Source organism: Nelusetta ayraudi, unplaced genomic scaffold (assembly GCF_046127955.1).
Source record: "Nelusetta ayraudi isolate G7.1 ecotype Tasmania unplaced genomic scaffold, CSIRO-AGI_Nayr_v1 ptg000022l, whole genome shotgun sequence".
NCBI classification, from domain to species: domain Eukaryota; kingdom Metazoa; phylum Chordata; class Actinopteri; order Tetraodontiformes; family Monacanthidae; genus Nelusetta; species Nelusetta ayraudi.
This window is the reverse complement of record NW_027466072.1, coordinates 4,816,512-4,826,450: the sequence shown is the minus strand read 5'-3', so window position 1 is coordinate 4,826,450 and position 9,939 is coordinate 4,816,512. Positions and strand designations below refer to the sequence as shown.

General features: G+C 44.7%; 3 protein-coding genes across 5 annotated transcripts; 2 read left to right on the top strand and 1 right to left on the bottom strand.

Moving 5' to 3' along the window:
- Positions 1 to 73: 73 nt before the first annotated feature.
- On the top strand, positions 74 to 2,074 carry LOC142889255 (uncharacterized). Its single transcript, XM_076027882.1, has 6 exons — positions 74 to 529; positions 721 to 834; positions 928 to 1,032; positions 1,081 to 1,113; positions 1,205 to 1,331; positions 1,409 to 2,074. The coding sequence occupies exons 1-6, from the start codon at positions 298 to 300 to the stop codon at positions 1,515 to 1,517; spliced, it is 720 nt and encodes a 239-aa protein (XP_075883997.1). The 5' UTR covers positions 74 to 297; the 3' UTR covers positions 1,518 to 2,074.
- A 1,465-nt stretch (positions 2,075 to 3,539) lies between these two features.
- Positions 3,540 to 4,897, bottom strand: LOC142889463 (dual specificity protein phosphatase 13A-like). Of its 2 annotated transcripts, XM_076028224.1 has the most exons (4): positions 4,241 to 4,897; positions 3,943 to 4,160; positions 3,832 to 3,860; positions 3,540 to 3,765 (listed from the first exon to the last, which is right to left on the bottom strand). In XM_076028224.1, the coding sequence occupies exons 1-4, from the start codon at positions 4,393 to 4,395 to the stop codon at positions 3,667 to 3,669; spliced, it is 501 nt and encodes a 166-aa protein (XP_075884339.1). In that variant the 5' UTR covers positions 4,396 to 4,897; the 3' UTR covers positions 3,540 to 3,666. The 2 variants fall into 2 exon arrangements, with proteins under 2 accessions (XP_075884339.1, XP_075884338.1); XM_076028223.1 differs by having other exon boundaries at positions 3,540 to 3,860.
- Positions 4,898 to 4,937: 40 nt separating this feature from the next.
- LOC142889460 (sphingomyelin synthase-related protein 1-like) lies at positions 4,938 to 9,930 on the top strand. Of its 2 annotated transcripts, none has more exons than XM_076028218.1 (6): positions 4,938 to 5,117; positions 5,990 to 6,558; positions 7,130 to 7,225; positions 7,323 to 7,440; positions 7,533 to 7,683; positions 8,300 to 9,930. In XM_076028218.1, the coding sequence occupies exons 2-6, from the start codon at positions 6,002 to 6,004 to the stop codon at positions 8,602 to 8,604; spliced, it is 1,227 nt and encodes a 408-aa protein (XP_075884333.1). In that variant the 5' UTR covers positions 4,938 to 5,117; positions 5,990 to 6,001; the 3' UTR covers positions 8,605 to 9,930. The 2 variants fall into 2 exon arrangements, with proteins under 2 accessions (XP_075884333.1, XP_075884334.1); XM_076028219.1 differs by lacking the exon at positions 4,938 to 5,117 and adding an exon at positions 5,158 to 5,295.
- Positions 9,931 to 9,939: the final 9 nt, after the last annotated feature.

Genomic DNA, 9,939 nt, shown 5'->3' with positions numbered 1-9,939 from the left:
ATACAGGCAAACTTTCACAGGCCACGTTTAGATTTCATTGAAAACATCGACTTTGAACTGGTTGTGCACGACAAAAGAGTAAACGGAATAAAAGCAGCATTTATCATGATTCTAAATCTGATTCCTGCTGCACCGAAACAAAGGTATGGTCAGGACACAGCAGTGTGGGGCTTTGTGTTCCAGCTGATAATATTTGCATGTCATCTGTGCTCGCACACTAACAGCGCCATCAGTCACGCTTTTTAATCTCATCATCAGCAGAATTCGAGCAAGACCTCCAAGAGTTTCACACCAGCCATGGAGGCACCTGCAGGGAGAAGGGAACAGAAGCTGGAACTGGACGTCTGTGGACCTGAAGCCCAGTGTGGATACAACCAGGAGACAGTTCAAGTGAACACCGACCCCTCAACACTGACGGACCCCATCCAACTTCGCATAAAGCAGCTTCGCAACAGGCGTTTCTTCCTGCAGGAGATGCAGTGCTTCTGGAAGACGACGTGCGATGACGGCAGCGGAGCATCAGGGGAATGTGAGTCTCCCGGTTTGCTTTGTGGGTTTTCATTGAAAGCGAAAAGACTTAAATACATATTATTAGATATTGTGTGTATGAAAAAGTAAAACAAATGAGAAATATCATGGAAATACATCTGATGCCTGAAAATGCCCCACAGAAAAATTCTCAAAACTTATCTTAATTGAACTGCCTTAACCTGTGTTAAGTGTCAGTGATCAGTGAAGAGGCCGGCAGACTGAATGAGCTGCAGGCTATTGAGAAGGAGCTGGAGGAGCTGCTGTCTGAGCACCACCAGGACGGGACACAGAGCTCCGACATCAGTAACAGTTGCCCTCTGTCCAAACACCTCATACTTTGGCAGGAAGTTGTTGAGGCGGTTGTTTAAACATCTGTTTCGTTCAAATCTGATAAAGGTCAGTTGACTGTTAAAGGTGCCGGGCCCTCTGGGGGGATCTACCTGCTGCCACAGCTTCACCAGGTAGAAGAACAGCGGAGTGAGGAGTCTAGAGCCACAACAGGTTCCGTATCCAGAGCCACAACAGGTTCCGTATCCAGAGCCATAACAGGTTCCGTGGTAACGACGTCGGCCGTGGCTCCAGGTGAGTGAGGCTTGCACTCATATTAGTGTGAGAGTAAAGTGTCCAATCACAGCAGAGCACGCAGTAAGTCTCCGTCTTTCTTGTGGGCAAGTGGACAGTTTCGGTCAAAGGTCAGCCATCATCCAGTGTCCTTCCTGCAGGGAGGTGGTACTGACAGAAACCAGCAGCAGCGCGGGCGAGGACGCATGGACCATGTGCATGCTGTGTTCCATGCTGGGGTAGGAACTGCTCACACCACTGTTTGTGAAGTACAACTTCTTGTGTTTAATCTGGGCCACTTATCCCACTTTCTCAGCTGCATCGCAGGCTGCTGTCTCATCCCCTTCTTCTTGAAGCGCCTGAAGAGAGTCAGCCACCAGTGTCCCCAGTGCCAAGCACTCATACACACCTCCGAGCCGGTCTAGCAATATTTTGCAGACACTGCATGATTTGTCTTCTTTCTGGGGACTTTTCAAATTTTTACCTCCATAACTGCACCAGTGAGGTGTGCAGGGATGGAAACATGGAGTAAGGACGGTGATGGCGGAAAATCCAATCTTGTCTTTTCACAATCATCAAAATAGAGAGAAATAATGATATGAAAAAATAAAAATGTTGTAATGATCTTCCTTCTTAGCACAATGGTAGTAGAATCTGAACAGAAATGAAAACATTTTGTGCGGCGATCAAATGCCATTAGTGGTGAAGGAGGTTGGTAATTTAATTGTCTTTTGAAAAATGTTTCAAAGACAAGGAAAAGATTTAGAGTAAATTGCTGGTTCAATTCGTCTATGTCGTCTGTGGATTTTATGTTCTCAAATCAAGGAAATAAAGAATACAGAGAATCAGAAATCTGAGTTTGCTGGGGAAAATAGCTATTGATGGAAGGTTATGAACAGTGACTGAAGTAGCTGCTGACCCTATAGGTTGGGATAAGAATTAGGGTCAGGGTCAAGATTAGGGTTGGGGTTAGAGTTGGGGTTCGAGTTTGGTGTGGAGTTAGGGCTAGGGGTGGGGTTATGGGGTTAGGGTTAGGGTTAACTGCTCGCTAACATAGCACTGCAGAGATGGTAAAGAGCACACATGAAAAGACGGTGCGGACCATGGATATATTATAAGAATTGGATACCGGACTGGCAATATGGCGTTGCGCCGGTTCTCTCCCCCCCCCCCCCCCCCCCCGCCCCACACACCCCCACCCAGTGGCCACTTGAGGTACTGCAGCACATAAATCCCATGGGGCCCAAATGGCATTTTCCCAATAGACCGCAATACAAAAATAAACACCTACAAAAAGGCTGAGAGGACACCTCCGATGAAAATCATGATTTGTAGAACATCTTTCTATTTTATATTTTTAAATCCTGGACTTTTAATCTCTCTAAATATGTTCTCAAGGCCAGAAAATCCCCACAAAGGTCTTCGGGTTATGGAGAGAGGTCACAGCTTCATATGTGCATTTCCAAAGCGCGTGCAAGCCATGTCTTGGGAGCGCGGATACCTTGGCATAATAAATGTTCCGTGCATCACTGGAACTGATGGATTAACGCAATTGAACACCTAAAGGTGAGTTTTTGTTTACTCATTGTGGTATCTAGACTTGTCATTTTTAATGTCCGACACTGATTACGCCTTTTAGATGTTTTTTGTTATTATTTAGCTAGCTATAAAATGAAGTTGTTTGCTAGAATGATAATAGACAAAACCGCCAGCAAAATGAACCTGAAGTGTTTGTTATTTTAGCTCTAAATCGCGCATGTCTGTCAGTGACGTTCTCCAGGATCATTCTGATTGACCTGATTTGCAGAGGCATTCTGAAAAGTGACACTGCTGCCAATGTTCTATGCGTCCTCTAACGTTAAACGCAAAATTATTTCGGCATATGCACTGGGCGAGCAACTTAATTTAAAACAGTGGGCCGTCATACTAGAGTCTGGGGGCCTGGTGCGGACAGACGACAAAGTTGAACTTGTCCTTTGAGTTCCTTTAGAATGAAAAAACTCCACAAGGTTGAGTTGGAGTCCGCTGACATTTTGGTCATTTAGGTTTCTTTAGTTCAATGTCCCAGTCAGCCTGCCCATAAGAAAAATATGAATAAAAAACAGGAAAACAAGAGATCTGCAAATCCCTGTTGTTGTGTTTATTTTCACTTGACAAACAATCCACGGTTGACTCAAGAGTTCACCATGTGTTATTGTCTATTTTTGTTTACTGCTTGGTGCAGTGGAGGAGAAGAAGATTTCAGACAGATAATTTTCTGCAGTAGTAACACAAATCTGTTGCCTGTTGTTGTTGTTGTTGCGAGTAGTCGTCTGCGTCTCCCGGTCGGCTGATGTTGTGTGTCAAGGGCAGGCCAATGACATCATTGTTTCACATAACATCACATTCACATAAAGCCGGACAGGGCGCTGTTTTTCAAACTTTCCCTGTCTGGAGAGCGTGTTACAGCGACAATGCCGGCTTCGCACCTCACACTCAGCACACCCCTTCACACCCCTCAAGTGTTTTAGTGTTTCAGCAGGTACTAGTGGGAATCTTGAAGACCCCTATACGCAGGAAGTCAGGATTGATTAGTCATGACCTGTGTTCCAGTTTCATTTCCAAAACCTGAAGCTGCTTCAGAAACCCTCTGTTTGGGAAGATCCACCTGCGCTCTTTGACCTTGTTGATGGCCTGCAGAAGGGTGAAGCCATGGTGAATCATGAGGTAGGCCAGCACCAGCGAAGCTGAGCGGCTTACCCCAACTGCACAGTGGACCAACACCCGGGCTGGACAAGAGGAAGAAAAACAGACTGTGGGACGAGTGGTTCCAAGCAGAACATGTTCCTGAACGACAGTAAAGGCTTTTACCTCCATCTCCATCTAGCGCCCTCTGAATGTAATCAGCTGAGGGGACGAAATAGCAGGAGAGGTCAAAGGATGGCGAATCATGCGCCGGCACTCCGTAGTAATCGACGCTTGAGCCGTAGAAGTCACAACTCCCCTGACTGTGTGCACCGCCATGAGTTGCGTTCACAACGTGAGTGATTCCCAGCTTCCACAGGGCATAGCGGTCGTTGGCCACTGACCTGTGAGCAGGAGGAACGGAAAAACGGTCTGGGCCGATTTCATTTCACAGCAGGAAATAAGGGGAACATCAAAGACTTACATGTCACCAATGAAGAGGTTGGGCCACACTTCGTCCACATGATTACCAAACCTTTTCCCTCCGTACAAGACCGTCACCAAGTCTTTAACACATTGCATGGGAGTGGAAGACAAAAGGCTGTCCTGCTGTTTGTTCACATTCAGGTGTCTGGACATTTAAAGTTAATGACATCACAAAATCGTGCCAATAAACTTGCTACATGCAGGATTTGCTTCTCCCTACTTTGTGCATCGAGGCTTCGCCATGGTCAGGGCGGTTGACAGTTGATCCTGGATGTAAAATTAAACCAGTGACCTACTTTTAAAAAACAAAAACAAATTTAATAATACGCGTTTAGAAAGTACGTCTTTCTTCCGCTTTTTCACTTCGTATAATAATTGAGGTTATTTTGTCCCACTTTGTGGTACTTGAATGTGGAAACAATGTCACGCTTTTTTAAGCGGTTTCATAGCCAAGCTTAACTTAAATGACCTGCAGTGCCGCAGTTTTACCAGCAGATGTCACTGCCGCCGAGCCATTGAAGAAGAAGAAGAAGAAGAAGAAGAAGAAGAAGAAGAAGAGAGAGAGAGAGAGAGAGAGAGAGAGAGAGAGAGAGAGAGAGAGAGAGAGAGAGAGAGAGAGAGAGAGAAAAAAAAAAAATCACCGCTAGTTTTTCACGTGCGCCACTACTGCCATCATTACAGCCCTGTGATGTCAAGTGTAATGCTAAACAACAGCGCCGAGCCAGTGCCAGGTCGAAATGATTCACAAGCCCCCGCTGTTTGCTGCACCTGACGCTAAAACCACAGCCGTGCTCCCCGCTGAGATGCCGTTCAGCTAGCTGCCCGAACTCGCTTCCCGCCTCGGTCCTCCGCTCTGCCCGCGTCCCGAACCGGGGGTGAGTTGAGCGCCGCACACCCGCTGCTGTGTCGATCCCGCTAGCCGCAGCTAACTAGCTGCTGGGGCAGAACTGTCGTGTCGAAGGGGAGAAGGCTCTTCTCGCCTCGTCGTTTACATGATGTCCGCCTCACGCTTTCATCTCCTGCACACGTAGACTCGCTCCCCATCCCTCGCAGGTATTATTAAACAGGAAATGTCGGTGGTTTTGTGTTTGTCAGCCCCCGCTTCACATCGTCTTTGGCGGAACCCAGAGATGTGGGTCATTGTGGGTGAATGGCTTCTGACGTCCCTGACGCATGACAGCTAATAATCCGCAAACATTGCCTTGTTAGGTAGATTTCCGTGCTTGGTGTGGGACGCACTATCTGTCCAGGATAGGAAACGCAACTGAAGGCTTGTTGTTTAAGACACTTAAAGTGAATCATATGTTTCTTTGCGCAGGCAAGTGCTCTTTATTCTTTATTTACTAACCGTTTACACGGGTTTGGCCCGGGGACATGCCCGCGCCTGCTCTCACATATTAGCATGCGTCTGTATTGTGCAACACCAGTTCCTCCCTGTTTTTCCCACTCATATATTTTCTGAATGTATTATTGCTTCCCTGAAAAGGTTTTACAGATGGTGCCTTCTCACAACTGTTTTTCTCTATATTTAGTCCAATTACTGTAATTACTGTATAGTTTATTTTGTGTACTGTTTTTAGTGCTGTAACATTGTAGTTTCCCAGTTTGGGATTAAGAAAGTACATCTACTCTATTCTATTCCAAAGTTCCTGCTTCCTCTGACGAGGAAGTCACCAATGATCTGAATCTGCGTGGAAGATGTGATTTTAATCTAATGATTCAATTTGCCCTTCTCCACATCCTTCAGAGTGAGGGTGAAATGACACAGCAGAGCGTCCGCCGCTGGACGCCCAAACAGGTGGCCAAGTGGCTGAGGGAAGAGGGCTTCTGCGACTATGTGGACCTGCTGTGCAACAAACATCGGCTGGACGGCACCAGCTTGCTGGCCCTCAGCGAGTATGACCTCCGCTCGCCGCCACTGGAGCTCAAGGTGCTGGGGGACATCAAGCGCCTCATGGTGTCTATACGCAAACTGCAAAAGCAGAACCTGGACGTGCTGGAGGAGCTGGGCCTCCCCTTCGACGGCCACTCTCCCACAGGCTCTGGGAGCGGTTTGGACTGGCTGTGCAACGGAGAGTCGGGCAGAGACTGCGACAGCACGGACACGGCGCCCGTCGGGGAGGAGTATCACCAGTACACCAACGGGAAGTACAAGCAGCAGACGAGGCGCTTGGATCCGGAGTACTGGAAGACGGTGCTGAGCTCCGTCTACGTGGTGTTTGTGTTCGGATTCACCTCCTTCGTCATGGTGATTGTGCACGAGAGGGTGCCTGACATGCGCACGTACCCTCCCCTGCCAGACATTTTCCTCGACAGGTGTGTGCTTTTGAGCAAAAAACACTCCTATGTATGTGTGAACCTTATTTTTTGGTTATGTTTTTTGCTTTATGTTTGTTTTCTGGAGCTGAGCGTGCTTACATGATAAACAGTTGGTCAAAATCCCAAAGAGAGATTTAATAATAAAAAAAATAATAATAATACAACAACAGTTAGGCTATCACAACAGATGGTGGACATTTGTAATTGCCCCACTTCCTCGCAGCGTGGCTCTATTATTGTCCTCAGATGCTCCTGATAGGCTCTTTGATTCAAAGGGATCTTTGAGAGTTTAGTGAATTGACCTACTTTGCATTTCAAGCTTAACTTTTTGTTTCTTACTGATTGTTTTTTCTAAAAGTTGTTCATTGGGGAAACAAATTATTTTAAAATGTGATCTGGTCTCCTGCACCCATATTATTACCATTCTAATGAGCCAACCAGGCTGTTTTATAATGCTATTCTTAATTTTAAAGCGTTTACGCTGGTTCCGTGTAATTGAACCCTGAAATCTGATATGTAATAATTGAGCTTCTGTTTACCGATGAATAATTTCCCCTCCCTCAAACAGTGTGCCTAGAATACCATGGGCCTTTGCCATGGCTGAAGCATGTGGAGTGATCCTCTGTAACATCTGGTTGCTGGTCCTGCTGCTGCATAAACACCGGTAGGAGTTGCTTGCACGCGCCAAGTGGTGATGACACACAGCTTTGAAATTTAATTTAAAAACATTCAATTTGACACGTTCCCCTTTATTGGCTCAGGTCCATCCTTTTGAGACGCATGTGCAGCCTGATGGGGACCGTGTTCATGCTGCGCTGTGTCACCATGTTTGTCACCTCCCTGTCTGTGCCTGGACAGCACCTGCAGTGCTCCGGAAAGGTAACGCATCTCATTCCTTTTCTGTCCATCTTTCTGTGCGTCCTATGATACGAGTCAGCGTGGTCGTTGAACTTTTTCTTCTCCACATCCAGATATACGGGGACATGTGGGCCAAACTGCGGAGAGCTGTGGCTATCTGGAGCGGCTTTGGGATGACGCTGACAGGAGTGCACACGTGTGGTGACTACATGTTCAGTGGCCACACTGTGGTTCTGACCTTGCTGAACTTCTTTGTCACTGAATGTAAGTCCCTGCCTGCTTAGGAACTCGTTTTTCTTATAGATTTTGTGGTTCTTCTATCTTGAGTGACCAAGCAGCCGGGAGTAACCGGGTCAAATAATATAAAAGTTATTTTCCCCACAGAGCAAACGTTTTGATTTAAGAACTAACTTGTGTTTAACTGCAGTACATGTTGTTAAAGTAAGGATTATCTCAAGTGCTCTGAAGAGGAAATATTGAATCATAATAATTGTTTCTTTATTTTTTCTGTCCTTTACATAATTTATTGACGGTCCCTTGATTGATGAAACAGGATTTGGAATGACTGTTTTGGGAAAAGAGCAATTAAAAGAGATAATTCACCGTAAAATGCCAAGCTATCGTATTCCAAAGCATCTCATTTGTCTGACCACAGTGGAGCTGCAACAGAATTGGCACAAACCAACGTGCCAATTCTGAAACGCAGCACTGTTACCAAACAACGACAATGTTTGTGTTTGTTCCCATCTTGTGTATTCTACAGGTACAACAACTTAAGAAACATATTGTCTCTTGTTTTCTCTCTCGGTATTGTAACATAAGCAACAACAAGAAGTTCATAATTGATTAAATTCTTTCTTTCTTTTTTTTTTTTCCCCAGACACTCCTCGGAGCTGGAACTTTATTCACACCCTGTCCTGGGTTCTGAATCTCTTTGGCATTTTCTTCATCCTGGCTGCACACGAGCACTACTCCATTGACGTTTTCATAGCGTTCTACATCACCACAAGACTCTTCCTGTACTACCACACACTGGCAAACACTCGCGCCTACCAGCAGAGTCGCCGAGCGCGCATCTGGTTTCCCATGTTCTCTTTTTTCGAGTGCAATGTCAATGGACCCGTACCCAATGAGTACTGCTGGCCCTTCTCCAAGCCCGCTGTGATGAGGAGGCTGATTGGATAGTGAGCAGAATCTGTGTTGCACTTTATGGTATTTGCAGTTTCAGTGTCTGCTTTGTTAAGTTGCCAACTCAACCAATAATATCTTTGTAAACAAACTGATCTGCTCCTTAAAGCACCGGGGCCTGATGGGATACACAGAGCCATATCTTCTTCTGTCCTGCCCAACAAAACTTAAATAAACGTGGAACCACTTACAGGCACAGCATCGTACCTGCAGTCATTTGAAAAGTGAAAACATTCAAGTCTTGAATTTGATTACTTGCCTCTTGTAGAAAAATATTTTTATGGAACAATCCTGCCCCCCCAAAAACAAACAAACAAACAAACAAACAACAAACTAAAAAAGAATTGTTACAATACTTATTATTATTATTATGATTACTAATATTTTTTGAGTGTTGCAACATTTGTTTCTGTATTTTGAGTACTGTTCATTTCAAGATGTCTTACCTTCTATTTTAATTAGGATAAAAATAGATCTTTGGACCACTGATTAAGCAATATGCAAAGATCTCCTGTTTCATGTGACAACAGTTTAAAGAGAAAGCAAATGTTTGTAAGTGCTGTTAAAAAAAAAAGTATTCTGAGACACAATCACATCTGGACTATGCAGTTCAAGATGGGCAGAGTATTTTTTTTTATTATGTAAGATCGAATATTGAAGATATGTTGCTTATACATCAGCCTTCTCCTCATCAGACATGGAACACAGTTATCAGCCACACATCACACGTCCCCCCCCCACCCCCCAGTTGTCTTAAGTATTCCAGTTGCCAATCAACTTTAGTGTATATACCCGTGTAGAACTGTTACATTATTGTTGCCTAGTTTTTTAGTCATTTTGAAGTGTTACTGACTGACCCTGCAGCCCTGAAGGTTGAGGTTTCCCCCCAAATATGTTATTCACCATTCACAAGTGGTTATTGTTCTCAAAATGTACCCTTGAATTTGTACTTGTGTATATTTATTTATTTTGTAGAAGTCATATTTTTTTATATTGTGTATAGTGCAATTGCAACATGCACACTGAAAAAGATGTTTACAATTACTTTGAACAATGTGCTTCAGAGAAAATGTGTCTTTTCAGGTGTATCGGTGATTTCAGATTGGCCTCTTAACTTTTGATATGTGAAACTTGCCAGATGTTAAAGTGAATGGGTCATCATAGCATGTTAGAAATATGTTTTTGTTTTTTTGTTTTCTCAAGTGCAGTTCAGTCTTTGATGCATCCTTACATTACAGATCGATAATCGTGTTCAAATGCCTCTGCAATGCCGCGTCAGCTGTTCAGTCACGTTAATTTCACCATTAAAGAGCTGAAATGAGATGGATTTCT

Excerpts from the sequence above, each read along its gene's own strand:
- LOC142889463 (XM_076028223.1), bottom strand. The coding sequence starts at position 4,395 with ATGTCCAGACACCTGAATGTGAACAAACAGCAGGACAGCCTTTTGTCT. Across the intron at positions 4,161-4,240 it reads AACCTCTTCATTGGTGACAT|GTCAGTGGCCAACGACCGCT; the intron begins GTAAGTCTTTGA and ends TCCTGCTCACAG. Across the intron at positions 3,861-3,942 it reads GGCGCTAGATGGAGATGGAG|CCCGGGTGTTGGTCCACTGT; the intron begins GTAAAAGCCTTT and ends CCTCTTGTCCAG.
- LOC142889255 (XM_076027882.1), top strand. The coding sequence starts at position 298 with ATGGAGGCACCTGCAGGGAGAAGGGAACAGAAGCTGGAACTGGACGTC. Across the intron at positions 530-720 it reads CAGCGGAGCATCAGGGGAAT|TGTCAGTGATCAGTGAAGAG; the intron begins GTGAGTCTCCCG and ends ACCTGTGTTAAG. Across the intron at positions 1,114-1,204 it reads GACGTCGGCCGTGGCTCCAG|TGGACAGTTTCGGTCAAAGG; the intron begins GTGAGTGAGGCT and ends CTTGTGGGCAAG.
- LOC142889460 (XM_076028218.1), top strand. The coding sequence starts at position 6,002 with ATGACACAGCAGAGCGTCCGCCGCTGGACGCCCAAACAGGTGGCCAAG. Across the intron at positions 7,226-7,322 it reads CTGCTGCTGCATAAACACCG|GTCCATCCTTTTGAGACGCA; the intron begins GTAGGAGTTGCT and ends TTATTGGCTCAG. Across the intron at positions 7,684-8,299 it reads GAACTTCTTTGTCACTGAAT|ACACTCCTCGGAGCTGGAAC; the intron begins GTAAGTCCCTGC and ends TTTTTTCCCCAG.